The sequence below is a fragment of the Piliocolobus tephrosceles genome, chromosome 6 (genome assembly GCF_002776525.5).
Source record: "Piliocolobus tephrosceles isolate RC106 chromosome 6, ASM277652v3, whole genome shotgun sequence".
NCBI classification, from domain to species: Eukaryota; Metazoa; Chordata; class Mammalia; order Primates; family Cercopithecidae; genus Piliocolobus; species Piliocolobus tephrosceles.
Window position 1 is genome coordinate 145,109,360 of NC_045439.1, and position 16,557 is coordinate 145,125,916.

General features: G+C 38.6%; 1 protein-coding gene across 7 annotated transcripts in view; it reads right to left on the reverse strand.

Moving 5' to 3' along the window:
• The window catches only part of MYO9A (myosin IXA), a 312,565-nt gene that overhangs the window by 17,703 nt on the left and 278,305 nt on the right, over positions 1 to 16,557 (reverse strand). For 4 of the 7 annotated variants that reach the window (XM_031935820.1, XM_023220687.2, XM_023220684.2 and 1 more), the window contains 6 exons: positions 15,776 to 15,968; positions 13,535 to 13,663; positions 12,664 to 12,769; positions 11,458 to 11,589; positions 10,273 to 10,396; positions 8,839 to 8,892 (listed from right to left, as the gene is read on the reverse strand). In XM_031935820.1, coding sequence (XP_031791680.1) covers positions 8,839 to 8,892; positions 10,273 to 10,396; positions 11,458 to 11,589; positions 12,664 to 12,769; positions 13,535 to 13,663; positions 15,776 to 15,968 — 738 coding nt within the window. The remainder of the gene's footprint in view (positions 1 to 8,838; positions 8,893 to 10,272; positions 10,397 to 11,457; positions 11,590 to 12,663; positions 12,770 to 13,534; positions 13,664 to 15,775; positions 15,969 to 16,557) is intronic. The other 3 variants (XM_023220686.2, XM_023220685.2, XM_023220688.2) reach the window with 1 other exon arrangement.

Here is a 16,557-nt window from a genome sequence, read left to right on the forward strand (position 1 = left end):
CAGCCTCCCGAGTAGCTGGGACTACAGGCGCCTGCCACCTCGCCCAGCTAGTTTTTTGTATTTTTTAGTAGAGACGGGGTTTCACCGTGTTAGCCAGGATGGTCTTGATCTCCTGACCTCGTGATCCGCCCGTCTCGGCCTCCCAAAGTGCTGGGATTACAGGCTTGAGCCACCGCGCCCGGCCTGTACCCAACTCTTAACGTAAGTACTGGAAAAAATATAAAGCCATATTGTCATCCTTTTTCTCAGTAACTATTCCAGTGACTTCCTGGCTTAAACTTTGCAGGCAAACTGTTCCTAAAATGAGAATATCAAAATACAATTATCTTCAACTGTTAATAAGTAGGAGGTCTCAAGTCGTACTAAATACAATTTAATATTATACACAATACCCAGATTTCCAATCCTTTATAGCCCATTAACAGGATTATCAGAAAAATCTGGACTGGACTACCACTATCAAAGACATCACAGATAATATACTTTTGACAGACAGCCAAGATCAGGAAGCAGTTTAAGACATTATTAGGCTTATAGAGAGCTAATTATTCTCAGTTTGTACAGAAAAATAAACTAGCACTTAATTCATTCCTTTCAAATGGGAGGAAATGGAGTTCTCTTCTTAAAAGCTGTGTTTTCAGAGCTCTAAAAAGGTACACTTATAAAATAATTTAAAAATTCTTCTGAATTGTACAATGAGATACTGGGACTCCTGACTTGATAAAGAGATCTTTAATCACACTTAGCTTCTTTCTTGCTTGTTTTCAGTTTCTGTTTTATGAAGATAAATGTTGTCTGGTTAATCTCTTTCCATTTGCTCCCATTTTCCCTTTATATTTGTACTTTTTTCACCCTAAAGATGTATCCTCTTCAGCCACCTTTTATGGCTTGGTTTCAACTTTTGCATGAAAAGGTTTAGGTGATAACTTTTCTGATTTCCCCTTGGGCTCTTTCCCAATTGCCCTTTGAGCTGAGTTAAACGACTTGGATATTTTGGCAGTAGTAAGGTAGAGAGGTAGGGTACTTGAATGTCTACAGGATGCAGGGCAGTGAGGACCTCTGCCAGGATAGTGCCAGAGCTACTTTTATGTTTTAGTCTTTGATGTGAATTGTTTTTGTTTTTTTTTTTTAAAGATACAGGGTCTCACTCTTGCTCAGGCTAGAATGCAGTGGCACAATCACAGCTCACTGCAGCCTTGAACTCCTGGGCTCAAGGGATCCTTCTACCTCAGTATCCCCAATATGTGGGACTACAGGCATGTGCCACCATGCCCAGCTAACTTTTTAAATTTTTTGTAGAGATGAGATCTCGCATTATTGCCAAGGCTGATCTGAAACTCCTGGCTTCAAGCAATCCTCCTGCTTTGGCCTTCCAAAGTGCTGGATTATAGGCATGAACTACTGTGCCTGGCCTGACTCAGTGTTTTTGTTTGTTTCTTTTCTTCCCTACATGGATATTCATTTTCCCATCATTTAGTGAATACCAGACCTTTGAAATGCCACTCACATTATAATCCTTTATTTTTCTCTTTTAGAATTTCCCCAATTATTCTGCTTCTTTATTTTCTTATAAATTTTAGCATCAACTCGTAAAGGTCCCCAAAGTATTCTTTTGCTATTTTTGTTGAGACCACATTTGTAAGTAAAGAGTTATAAAACTCTTTCCTTGTCTGTGTAAGAACTGATCTTTGGTCAATGTTCTAGCTCAGGACCCCTGGAAACTTGATAAAGGCAGGCTGCAAATGATGTTATTAGGCAACATCACCTCTGGTAAAAATTAATCTGATTGATAAACTGCATCTGGAGAAGAAGTAAAGATAAATTGTAAATATCCCATAGAAAGCCATATATTTGGAATTCCCTGAAAGTGGAGTCAGCTGTAACTGGACATACCCCTTGCAGGGACGCTGGAAACAATGTCTATGGAATTTTACAAGAGGTTAATTCCTGTACAGGCATAAAACTTCCCAGGCAGAATAGTTCTGCATCCATTGGATGTGGAGTCCTTTTTCCTTGCACCTGAGTTGTGACTTAGAGGCCAAAGATAACTCATTGATGGTTGTGTTGTGTGGACTGCTGCAAGGGCTCCCACACGAGGATGATCTTATGCTCTCTGCAAGCATGCTGTACTTCCAGTCCCATATCCTAAGTGATTCTGATGCCAAGTGAAGCCCATGGTAGTCATATGAGTCTGAAAGTTGAGCCTAAGAAAATATCCTCTTTCCCTCCTAGTGGGTATTGAAACAATATATGAATAGACTAATTTAGAAGAACTGACACCATTACAAAATTTAGCCTTTCTTTCCAAATGTATTTGTTTAAGTCTTCTTTTGTAATATTTAAGGTTTTAAGGCTTTTTTTTTTTTTTTTTTTTTGAGACGGAGTCTTGCTCTGTCGCCCAGGCTGGAGTGCAATGGTGCAATCTTGGCTCACTGCAAGCTCTGCCTCCCAGGTTCACACCATTCTCCTGCCTCAGCCTCCCGAGTAGCTGGGACTACAGGTGCCCGCCACCACGCTCGACTGATTGTTTTTGTATTTTTTAGTAGAGATGGGGTTTCACCATGTTAGCCAGGATGGTCTCAGTCTCCTGACCTTGTGATCCGCCTGCCTCAGTCTCCCAAAGTGCTGGGATTACAGGCGTGAGCCACCGGGCCCGGCCTTAAAGCTTTCTTTGTACAAATCTTCTACATTTCTTATTAAGTGTATTCTTTGATATTTGATGTTGATGTTTAAAGTGCGTGTATGTGTACAATATACAAACGGGCATTTTTCTTCCATCATATCATCCAAGTGGTTGTTTGTACAAGTAAAATTTATTAATTGTACTCAGACATCCTACTGAATTCTCTTATCATCTTTAAGTTCTTTAGTTGATTTTCCTAAGTTTCACATGTATATAATCATAATGGAAATAGTAGTAATTTTACTTCTTTAAAATTTTATATCTCCAATTCTTTTTTCTTAATTGCTTTAGCTAGTACCTTCAGATCAATGTCAAATAACAGTTGGGATAATGGATATCCTTGCCTTTTCTGATTTGAATCAGAATGCTTCCAGTATTCTTCCATTAAGCAAGATGTTGGATTTTGGGTTCAGATATGTTTTTATCATGCTAAGAATATAAGATATCCCTGTTTTAATAAGAATGTTTTTAAAAAGAATGCTGACATATCAAATGCCTTTAAAATATCTATGAGGATAATACAATTTTTCTCCACAGATCAACAAACATGGTGAATGACATTAATAGCTATCCTAATATACAGTCATCCTTGCATTCCTAGGTTAAATCCTCCTTGGTCAAGGTTTATATTTTTATATTTATAGGCTACTGAATTCTGCTTGCTGATTCATTTTTATTTTTTAATTCTTTTTTTTTTTTTTGAGGGTCTCCCTCTGTCACCCAGGCTGGAGTGCAGTGGTGTTATCATGGCTCACTGCAGCCTTGACTTCCTAGGCTCAGGTGATTCTCTCATCTCAGCCTCCCTAGTAGCTGGGACTATAGGTGCTCGCCACCAGGCCTAATTTTTTGTTTTTTGTTTTTGTTTTTTTTGTAGAGATGGGGTTTCACCATGTTGCCCAGGCTGGTCTCAAACTCTTGGGCTCAAGGATCCACACGCCTTGGTCTCCCAAAGTGCCGGTGATATTTTAACCTAGGATTTTTGAATTAATATTCATAGATGAGGCAGTCCTACATGTATATATCAGGTGCTATCTCTGTGTGTATGGGGGTGTGTGTATAAGAATTCTCTTTCTCTCTATGGAGAGAGTTCCATAACAAGCATAGTTCTTAATGGTTTTAAAATATTAATTTAGACTGGGCATGGTGGTTCACGCCTATAATCCCACCACTTTGGGAGGCTGAGGAGGGCAGATCATCTGAGGTCAGGAGTTCGAGACCAGCCTGGCCAACATGGCGAAACCCCCGAGTCTACTAAAAATAAATACAAAAATTAGCCAGGTGTGGTAGTGCATACCTGTAGTCCCAGCTACTCGGGAGGCTGAGGCATGAGAATCGCTTGAACCCAGGAGGCAGAGGTTGCAGTGAGCCAAGATTGTGCCACTGCCCTCCAGCATGGGTGACAGAGTGAGACTCTGTCTCAATTAAAAAACAAAAAATCAACTCATTTAATCCTAAGTTTGGTACTATTAACCAATTTACAGATAAGAACACTGAGGCATGGAGATTAAATAATTTGCCCATGTCACAACTACTAGTAAACTAGAGCTAGGATTTACACCCAAAAGTCTAGTCCAGAGTCCATGCTGTGCTCTGCTGCTTTTAATATTTCTATAAGCAATTTTTATTAGTTTTTTCTTTGTGTATGCGTGTGTGCGTGTGGTGGGGGGTGAGGATCAGTGTTAGACTCTTTTAATTAAAAAAAGACCTTTTCCCCTCTCTGCTCTGAGACAGCTTAAATTATATTGTAATTATGTATTTAAAGAGTTGGTACCTTTTCTTTGTGAAACTATTTATTTCTGGTGTTTTTAAAAGAGAGGAAGTTCTTAGACAACTCTGCTATCTCTTCTTCTTTTTAAATTAGTCTGTTTGGCAGGGCGTGGTGGCTCATGCCTGTAATCCCAGCACTTTGGGAGGCCGAGGTGGGTGATCACCTGAAGTCAGGAGTTTGAGACCAGCCTGGTCAACATGGTGAAACCCCGTCTCTACTAAAAATACAAAAATTAGGTGGGCGTGGTGGGGGGGCGCCTATAATCTCAGCTATTTGGGAAGCTGAGGCAGGACAGCTGCTAGAACTGGGGAGGCAAAGGTTGCAGTCAGCCAAGATCGTGCCACTGCACTCCAGCCCAGGCTGACAACAGCAAGACTCTGAAATAAAATAAAAAATAAAATAAAAAATAAAAATTAAAAAATAAAATAAAATAGTCTTAGGATTCTTTTCAGCTATTTCGTCTGTTTTTGTTTTTTAAGACAGGGTCTCGCTCTGTCACTCAGGCTGGCGTGCAGTGGTGCTATGTTGGCTCACTGCAACCTCTGCTTCTCGTGCTCAAGCGATCCTCCCACCTCAGCCTTCCAAGTATCTGGGACCACAGGCATGCACCACTACATCTGGCTAATTTTTTTTGTATTTTTGGTAGAGATGGGGTTTCACCATGTTGCCCAGGCTGGTCTTGAACTCAAGTGATCCACTCGCCTCAGTCTCCCTAAGTTCTGGGAGCTACCACTCCCGGCTCCTTTTCAGCTATTCTTACTGAGAACTTTGAAGATGACCCAGGAAGAAATTGTTTTTATGGCTAAAAAATAGTAGCTAACATTAGTTCCCATTCCATATCATAAATATAAGATATAAAGCACCAAAATTTACATTAAGTACTAAACTCTGAGACCTTGTGAGTCCTGGCTCACTCTTCAAGGCCCCATAGTACTAATGTTTTAGAGTTTGCTTCAAAACAAAGCCTATTTTGGTTTTAATTTAAAGTTTCCCTTCTGCACAATTATATATACAAGTTTATATGCAAGCTACATAGCCTTTTATACAGAATTAAACCTTGTTGACTTATACCAACTGGTAGGTCTTTCTCCATCTGATTAATTTAAACTCATCCCTTAAGAGCTAGCTCACATGTCACTTCTACAGCCTTACCCTGTGCCACCAGGCAGAATTAAGTACTTCTTCCTTGGTATTCTCACCATATTGGCACACAGTACCGTCTGATCCATCTCTCCCTCCTTCCTTTAGGGACATGCTTTCTAATACCCACAAATTCAACCACCTAATCATATAGATTTGCCATGCTCTGTCTAAGGAAGTCTGTATATAATTCTATTGTTTATTTTTTTCTAAGAATGATATTCTGAAACAGTCTTAATTATTTAATTTGGGTTAGAATTCTGTGAGACCAGTCCATTATGGGCTTCTTAGATTGTAACAAAAATATTGAGAGTCAAATGCTCTAATGTGGGGGATCTCAGTGATAGCTATTTAAGGGAAAGAGGATCCCTATTTGAGGGAATCAGCTGAAACTCACTTTTTCATTTTCTCCTAAGACTTAAGAAGATAACCATGGAGACAAATAGAAGATATGCCATAGTGTTAGAATGAATAAGGCCTATGAGGAGAGTTTTGATTTCTTCTGAAAATTCTATAAGGTTCATGATAGCAAAAGAATGCAAGAAGGAATGGCAAGGCATGATTGATGGGCACAAAGAAATTAAATACTATAAATCGAAGTAAGTCTAAACAGTAAAAGAGACTCAGGGTGATAATGAAAGAATGAATTGTATTGCCTTTAATAAACCTGATGACTGTTTAGAAAAAGACATATATTACCCTCATGCAGAAAGTCATGATACTTTATGAAGACCCAAAGAAAGTACATGTTATTAGGGTTTCTCTATGGGTTCAATGTGTGAGGAGGAGGAACTGTGCATCATCTAGACAGAACAATATATAGCTAGCTAAAACACAAATCTCAGAATCCTAATGAAATTTTACTTAAAAATAGCACTTCAGGGCAAGATGGACGATCCCTGTTGAGTGTCTTGTTAAGTTACAAAAATAGGAAGGAAATGAATTATCAGACTACTTCCTGAGGAATTTGCTTTCCTGGTAAGGAGAGATCCTTTATCCAAGGCTTTTTTGGAAAAGACTGGTTGTTTTGTGTGGTATTATAATTAGGTATCCAAGCTTGTTCAAAAATCGTATCCCAGCGCCTGTAGTTATGGTTCACCAGATAATCAGGGTTAGTAAGCACTTTAAACACAGCTAGTATCTGTTTGTATGTGTTCATATCTTGCATATGAAAAGGAATTATTCTCAACAAATATTTCTGTGAAGTGCAGTGAGCCGGTAGTATTATATGTAATACAGTGCAGTGGTTCTCAGAGTGTAGCCCACAGAACCCCAGCAAAGATGCTGGGGTGTAATGATGCCCTCAAAACCGTTTCAAAGGGTCTACAATGTCAAAATTATTTTCATAATTATACTAAGAGGCTATTTGCCATTTTAACTTGTTGACATCTGTGCTAATCATATAAAAGCAATTGTGGATTCAACTGCTGTCACCTTTACATGAATCAAGGTATTGATACCAAGTGGTTCTAGCAGTCTTCATGTTCTTTTGCTACCACACATTTAGTTTTTAAAAAATCAGTTTCATTTCATGTCATTGACCAAGACGTATAAATTAATTTTATTACTTCTTAACTGATAAATTAACTATTTTCAATTTTCTGTACGATTAACTGGAAATCACACATGCAGCAACTCTGTCACATACTGATGGTTACCTCAACAAAGAGTATTTGTGCAATTCTTTGAATTGCAAGCAAAATTAGCTGCTTTATTAATGAAACAGTATTTATAATAATTGACAAAGTTTGATTATTCTTCTTGAGTAAGTGGTACACATTTTCTTTGAAATTGTATGAAGGGAATCTGTTACTGCAAGTGAAACAAATGGCGATATTTGTTGTCAGAGAGTAAATTTCGAGCTTTCAAACAAATATCAGAATTTTGGAAAACTTGTAACTGCCCTGTGAGTTTGACAGCTTCCCATATGGTGTGAATGCCAACACCCAGGGTTTAGCCAGAAGATGTAACCAAATCTTGCAAGGGACTATCAGTGCCTACAGAAATGGGATAGAACTGAGTTCATCGTCAACAGGGATAAACTGGAGCTACTACTTATCTTTACTTAGCCTACTGACAATGAGCCAGAACAGCAGTGTTGAACAACAAAGAAGGTGGACTGCCATCTCAACACCGGGATATCATACAGAATTCTGCCTCCCCTATCACTCCTCCTAGTCTCAACATCAGGGGAGAAAGGGTCAAGAAAGACGAAGGGCAGAAGTGTCTGACAAACAGAAATTACCCACCTACCCCCAAAGTTTTAAGTTCCAGATAAAGGTCTAGTCTGCCCTGGAAGGAAGTGAGACGAGCACTGGATTTAAAACCGACTGAAGTTTTAATATGAAGAGAACTGACTCTTAAATACTAGAATGAAATGAATTTTTGAAAATTATAGAATTGGTTTCAAGATGCTGTTAAGGTAATTGACATCCAGTGGGAAAGGGAAGTTGGACAGGCTGGAGTTGACAGGCAGTTATAGACAAAAAGAAAAACTGATTTGTATTAATATCTCAACAAGTTAAGCCTCCTCAATAAAAAGGTTACACACAGGTGGACAGTTTTCCACACAGATTGGTGTTCTCAGCCTTCCATCCCATTCCTTTTTTGTATAATCAATGGAACTAAAGAGGGATACCAGCAATGAGATCCTGGTATGAGTTCTAGCATACCATAATATTTAAGTCTAGAACTAGTCCACCAATTTGGATTAGTTCACTCCTATTTGTAGCTCTGTTTGATAAATGCTAAGTGGATAAGAACCATATTTCTACATCTGGGAGGACACCATCAGTGTTAGACAGATATGAATGGACAAATAAGCATTACTAATGATAGGAGATGCTGAAAGTAATAATAAGTATTTCAAATAATAAAGTGGAGAAGATTGCTGGGAACACAGCTCAAAGAGCAGAAATTAATTTGATATCTCAATGCTTTTAACTTTCACCTTTTAATGATTCAACCAAAGAAGAAACCCAAAAGGAGGCTCATCTGACAAAGAGGAGAAACCAATATATTTTAAATGGATGCTGTTCAACTACACAATACGAGGAAAGAAAATGAAGGATCTAAAAAAAGAGATTAAGAGAAAAGTAAGTGAAAGCTCATCAAAAAGTAGAACCTGACTTGGGGCCAAACATGGAGGGTGGACAGGCATGAATGATAGACAGAGCGGAACAATTCCTGGATGAATGAAAGACAATAATGTAGAGTGGCTGTAACACATTGCATTATTAATACATACCGAGACTGAATTGCGGGTAATGTTCATGAATCTAACTGCAATTAGTACAGGTTTCTGGATTAGGAAGGACATGAAAAGGAAAGCAGAAGGTTAGAATGTAAATGTCATTGCCCCATTAAAAGAGAAGGTTTAATCTTGCAATGGACTGAATATCCATCTTCTGCAACACAGGAAAAAAGCACAGCTTATCTATCTGCTTTGAAAAGTAGGTTTATAGCAAAAGGCTCTTCCCTTCCTGCCTGGATAGCCACCACTAAATTGGGCCTCTCAGAACTGAGTTCCTGAAAATTCATACTACAGAAATGTTTCACTTTTAAGTGGGATTTCTGTTTTTAATTTCTGGGGAAAAGATTTAGATAGTATCCTATGATGAGTTTTATTTAATATCTTTACTGCCTGCAAAAAGCCCATGCTTATGTTTGTTTTTACAGAAGACCCTTCACTACCTTAATCAACAGACCTTTGTTAAGCACTTATTCAGTGCCAGGCAGATTACATAGTAAAGGAAGAAAAAGAATCATTTTAGTGCTAATCTAAATGCAAACTGCGAAGATATGGGAGGAAGTACTGCTGGACCCCTGAAAGAATGAGGGCATGATGAAGCCTCCTTCTCTTTAGAGATTTATTGGGAATCTGAAATGCGTGCTCATTGTCACAATTTTATTTCACAACTGAGAGGAAGAGGTAGCAAATGGGCAATAACTAAACCTTAATGCAGCAGTTTTCCAGTTATCCTGAAAACTGACTTCAGAGTAACATATATGGATAACTCCAGTTCTCAATAAGCACTAATCAATAGGGCTGATGCTACTGATTAGTGATCACTGAGAACTGGAGTTATATGTTACTGGTTGCAAAGGAAGATATTAAAAAGTGGGCAAACCAAGGAAATAAATTATCAGTTTTACAAGGACTGTCTCAAAACCTAACCTTAAACTCAAAGAAATACTTTTTGATTACAATAGACTCATAGATGGAATTCCATTTACTTAAGAATCAAATGATTCCATTTAAATTCAGTTACAAATGATTAAGTTCTCTACATCCCAGGAGTCTTGGCAGGACTACCAAAAGTGACACGATTAAAGCTGGGAACAGACAGTGGAAGGAAGTAGGGAAAAAAGTTAGAAAAGGACTACGTTTTCATTGAAAGGACATGAAAAGAAAGCAGGGCAGATTATTAAGACACCAGCATTTAACCTAAATACTTGATTTGAAAAATGCTTCACACTTAATCATGCAGATTCTATAATGTAACTAAAGAGAGCTAGCAGATTAAACATGAGGAAGCCATAGCACCCTGAGATTTGGTGACTTTTTACTTATTTTTTTATAAAAAAGATTCTGATAATAATCCTTGTATACACCACAAATGCAGAATTAAATTCCCAAGACAACTCCCATTTTTCCATTATTTCATGTCTTGCATCTTACCATTGATCTACGAATCAGTGACAACCTGGTCTTTGCCTTATTCTCAGCAAATTCCAAGCTACTGATATCTTTGAGACGAGCCTTGTATTTATTCATTTGTTCCACAACGATTAGCTCCACACAACTGAAACAGGAGGAAAGAGAAAAAACTGTTAAGAATGTAAGTAAATAAAGTATAGCACTCACAGACTGTTTTTGTTGTAGACAGTTGAAAGATGAAGGAAAAAATTAACATCCCTTACTTGATAAACTCAGAGACAAGGTTTAGAATGGTGGTTCACAACTTTGGCTGCACTTTAGAAGTCATCTAAAGAGCAGTTACGGCCGGGCACAGTGGTTCACGCCTGTAATCCCAGCGCTTTGCGGGGCAGAGGCAGGTGGATCACTTGAGGTCAGGAGTTTGAGACCAACCTGGCCAACATGGTGAAATCCTGTCTCTACTAAAAATACTAAATTAGCCAGGCGTGGTGGTGCATGCCTATAATCCCAGCTACTTGGGAGGCTGAGGCAGGACAATCACTTGAACCTGGGAGGTGGAGGTTGCAAGGTTGCAGTGAGCCAAGATCGTGCCATTGCACTCCAGCTTAGGTGACAAGAGCAAAACTCCATCTCAAAAAAAACAAAAAAATAAAAAATAATAAAAAAAATAAAGAGCAGTTACAAATCCCAATGCCCAGGCTATACCCTAGACCAATTAAATCAGACTGTATGGGGATGGGATCCAAACAGTGACATATTTTTTTAAAGTTCCTTTTGCAGTCAAGATTAAGGAGAGCAAAAGAAAACCACATTAGAAGAAAAGTAGAGCCCCAAGAAAAAAGACCAAGGTGAAATACAGGAATACTGAAGTATTAAGACCAAAGGATTCAGAGCCATAAGACCACAGTTAGGCTAGATTACAGGAAGATACTAAGTGTTCATAATTTGGTAAAATGGAAATTTAAAATCTATTTAGAAACTATAAGCAGTCCTAAAGAAAAGCCAGATTTAAAAAATAAGATGCTTTAAGACAAATGCTCAGTTGAATCCAGGAGTTTGCAGCATAAGAAAACCCAGCAGTGTCCAACAATCTTCTTAAAAACATCTGAATTTATGAACCCATTCACTATGTCTGATATCTGGATACAGTGACTACGTAGTCAGAAGTCCCTGAGGTCTTGTAGAGGTTATGGTAACTGGCCTTACGTGGTAGTCTTACTGATGTCCTGTACACTTCGTAGTGGGTCAGTGGTATCAGGGCAGCGGAGAATGCAGGGCGCAAACACAATGGCCAAAGCATTAGCAGACATTCGATTAGTGTCTTCCTGTAGAGCAATCCTAAGAAACAAAACAAAACAAAAAACAAGTGACTAAGGGATAAAAAGGGAGCACCATAGGTAAACAGGCAGAAGAGATGAGCAAAAGAAGACAGTATGACATGAACTGCATAGTACTAGAAGGATATAAGTACTTCTAGTAAGTTTAAGTGTCTGCAGACTTTTCCCAAGTTGTTCCTTTGTTCCTTTGTCTCTGGAAAATGTATTTTCACTTGTTCTTTCCTTGAAGCAGTCTAGATCAGCCGATAGCTTCCCAAGGGAAATCTGGGACCTACCTGCTCAAGGCCAAGATCACTAGATGAACAAGTCCAAAGAATGCAGAATCAGCCAGGCACAGTGGCTCACACTTGTAATCCAGCACTTTGGGAGGCCGATGTGGGCAGATTACTTGAGGTCAGGAGTTTGAGACAAGCTTAGCCAACATGGCAAAACCTTGTCTCCATTAACAATACAAAAATTAGCCAGGTGTGGTGGCGCACACCTGTAATCCCAGCTATGTAGGGGGCTGAGGCAGGAGAATCACTTGAACTGGGGAGGCGGAGGTTGCAGTGAGCTGAGACTGCACTCCAGCCTGGGTGACAGAGTGAAACTGTGTCTCAACACCAACAACAACAAAAAGGAATGCAGAGTAGAAGCTTTAACCACAAATAAAGATGGTTTTCTTCTCAACTACTGCTGATATTTACACACAGGGGAAGAGACACTACTCCTGACGCCTCTTTGGTCAGTTAATTTCTGAGAATGATCTGAACCCCTCATATGAATTAGGTCATTTCAGTAGATTATATATCCTTTCTAGTTCAGCTGTTAGAAAACAGGCTAAACTACACAGTGCCACCATGAGGCTGAAGCTGCTACATGGTTCAAACAAGGGCAGAAAAGCAACTGCCATGCATTCCAGCTCAGCTGAAGATTTCTGCTCCAAGGTATCCTAACCACCTGTTTGAGACACTGACTTTACAAACAGCAGAAAAAATATAAATACCTGTCAGTTTTCCAAAGGAGAAATTCCTTATCTATGTAAAATAATCCAAGAGAAACTATTAAAAATCGTTTCCTTGCTTCTTAAAGTTACCTGACTAGATGAAAGATGAGGCGTTCCAGTGTATTGAGATGAGTTCGAGAGAGTTGATCAATCACAGAGTATACACCACGGATTGTCTCCTTCCTCTCCTGAAGGCCTAAAAACATTAAGAGCAGAAACTAAGACTAAATATCTCCTCTTATACAGTGTATCTTCCTCCCAGACACTATGAAGCAAAGGAGGCTGGCTATAGAGTTTCAGGAGTAGTTGTACCTGTAAGGCTGGAGAAGAGCAACTCAAAGTAACTATTTAACTCTTTTAGCTTGAGTTCTGTATTCATAAACAGTCTCCTTAGTTTGAACCTGTATCACAGTAATCCTTAATAATAACAGCAAGGGGATAGAGCTGTTCTAGTTTTTCAGTCATTGTGTAGCAGATTGATTTCCCATTAAATTCAACATAATTTATGAATCCTCAGGGCCTAAATATCTCTAGAAAAGCCTTTATCAATATCCTATGCACCTATAGCACTGAGAAACTACACTCTGAAACCTGTTAGGCTTGGCATAAAACAGCCAGCTTTACACATAGTTCTTGCCTAGATTTCCAATTTAAATGAACATAAGCCTAATCTTAAAACTCTTATTTTTAATATTTTAATCTGTTTTATAACCCCAGTCTTTCAATTTCTTTGTAAGAAGCAACCAAGTGGCTCACTCAGAACATTTTTAGGACACTAACATTTTGATGAGTCTCTAAAAAGTCAACATTTGAATAGGTGACAGTATACTGGCAGTTTTGTATTCACTGTCAAAAGTTTACCTTTAGATCTATAATAATTAAACCACTAGAAGACGGCTTGAAGATGGCATTTCTTCCCCAACTACAGGCCTTCTCTCTAACCCAGGAAGCCTATGCTTACCCATAGCTCGAAGAAATTCCTCATAGAGTTCAAAGGTCATGAGAGGATTCGGCAAATCTCGAAGCCATTGTTTGAATACACTTGCAATGACGTGTATGTTATAGTCATCTAGATTTACATTCTCAGCATCTATTTAGAGACAAGAGTTAGATTAACGAAGCCAAAGTACGCAAAGAGATTCAAATAATTCACTTTAGAAACTATCATCATTAAAGGAAGGCTTCATGTTTCTTTTTTTTTTGAGATGGAGTTTCGCTCTTGTTGTCCAGGCTGGAGTGCAGTGTTGTGATCTTAGCTCCCCGCCTCTGCCTCCCGAATTCAAGTGATTCTCCTGCCTCAGCCTCCTGAGTAGTTGGGATTACAGGCATGTGCCGCCACGCCTGGCTAATTTTGTATTTTTAGTAGAGATGGGGTTTCTCCATGTTGGTCAGGCTGGTCTCAAACTCCCAACCTCAGGTGATCCACCTGCCTCGGCCTCCCAAAGTGGAGGGATTACAGGCGTGAGCCACCATGCCCGGCCGGCTTCATGTTTCTTAATCAAACTGACTAACCTATTTTCCACAATGTAATTCCATGCTTTGGAACTGTGCTTCTAACTGTGGTGAAAGAATACGTCTTGTTGATTTGTTTTCTAAATCTGTTGTGGAGTGAAGTGTGTAAAATAAAAGATCATGGCCAGGCGCGGTGGCTCACGCCTGTAATCCCAGCACTTTGGGAGACTGAGATGGGCAGATCACTTGAGGTCAGGAGACAGAAAGCGGCCTGGCCAACATGGTGAGAACCGTCTCTACTAAAAATATAAAAATTAGCTGGGTGTGGTGGCACACGCCTGTAATCCCAGCTACTTGGGAGGCTCGGGAGACAGAGGTTGCAGTGAGCCAAGGTTGCACCATTGTACTATAGCCTGGGCAACAGAGCAACTGTCTCTAAATAAATAAATAAATAAACAAACAAATGAATAAAATATTTTGATGCTGAAGTATTGTTAAACTGCTATAAACGTCTCTACATGCTTGCTCTCAATTTCTGTATTTCTCTTGCTATGGCTTTGTCCTCAGACCACACTTTGAGTAGCAATGTTTTACATGACAAATGAAAAAAAGCATACAGGACATTTTCTGAAAGTAAGGCTGATTTTAAGTAATTCTTAGAGATAAAAGGACAGTGATAATTGAGCTTAGAAAATGTAAAGAAAACACGTTTACCCATTTCACTTATAAACTCCCTAAAGGTTATACAGATTAGATGACTGTGAAGATTCGGGATGATTGATTTTCACTTGTGCTATTTCAAGGTATCAGAGACAAAGTCAGTAACTGCCTGTAAAGTAAAGTAGACCAAGTCTCTTGTAGACGGAACCTTCTTGTAGACGGAACTGGTAAGACGGGTCTTACCAGTTGTTATTATTTTCATAGTCAATTCATTTCTCATTGATTTGTTCATAAGAAACAGCACTGTACATAGGTTCTTGGCCACACAAGGACACACTTTGTACTCTGTTTGGTTCAAAAAGATCTATTCCTTCCCAACAGTGATACCTTCCCAACAGTGATAAAGTGTAGAAGTTGAGAATGAAACCAAAGTCAATCCCCAGCATGAATTCCAGTACTAAAACTACAGCTCTACAAAGATACATGCTCAACTCAGTATCAGTTTGAGTAACTGTCATCAATGTAGGCAGGCAAGATGATACACAGGAAAGAGTACCCCTTGGAATCAGAATCATAAAGAGAAAGAGGAAATAGATTATGAATTCAGAAGATCTGGGGTTAACTTCAATTTGGTCCCTTATTGGTGATGAGTCTTTGGGCAAAATCCTCTGTAAGCCTCAGTTCCCTTTTCTGTAAATGGGGATAATAATATCCCTAATTAATAGGATTGTTGTGAATATTATAAATTAGTACAGTACCTTGCATCATCATCAGCAGCTCATTATTTAATTTCCCTGTACCTTAGTTTTCTTCTTTGTCAATCAGGGGTATCACAATCTTACTGAATTATTACAAAATTAAATGAGATCTGTCTCAAGTGCAAATTATATGCTCAATATATGTCTGCTGAATTGACCAAATGAAACCAAACACTCTTTAGAAAGCCAAAAAATGGTAACAAAGCGCCACAGAAAAGAACGCATTCTTCCGGCTGCTAAGGAAAGGATCGACATGTAATGAAAACTTGAAGAGCATGAAATGACCTTTTAAATAAAAGTATTTCATTATGATTTAAAGGGCACTATCTTACCTGTATCTAGACCCTGTCGAAGCTCCTTGATTTTATTAGTCGAACCAGACTTTCGATAAATACCTTCTGTATACAGTCCATGCATTTCAATGTAGTTTATGAGCTTTTCCACCACTAAAGGAACAGTTCGGTCTTCGCTGGTCAAACGGGACAGTTCAACCCCAAATTGTCGAGATGATAGCTCTGGATCATACTAAATGAAAGATAATTTTTAGTTTCCAAATGCATTCAAACATCTTGAAACATGTTTAATCAATTCTTTACCAGGAGCTACTTTTTATTTCTCTAAAGTTTTATGAGCATAGTTAGAAGAGTTGGGAGAAAGGGAATTATGTTTAACTAAGTATAAATGAGATTAGTTTCAATCCTTTTCCACCAGAATCTCCAAAAGAAAATAATGGAGTGAAGAATGAAGGCAATGGCAAAGGGCTACAGCTTCTGTCAAAAAATTGCTTCAAGAGCAAAGTTGGGATTTGGGTGTGGGGGAAAGGGTTGGATTTTATATGCAAACAGCTTGACCACCTACCAGATACCACTAGAAAATCTACTGATTTGATAAGAATAAGAGTCAGCAAGTTCTTAAGCATAAGAATGCTTTGATGTTTATATAAACTTTATGGAAGTTTAACTGAATAATGATTTCATAATTAAAGGTAGAGGAACACACAGATCAGCCCATGACTACTGTTATAGCTCTTCTGTATTGACTTGAAGAGTGTATCTGATATCATACTTTATCTATCTATCTATCTATCTATCTATCTATCTATCTATCTATCTAT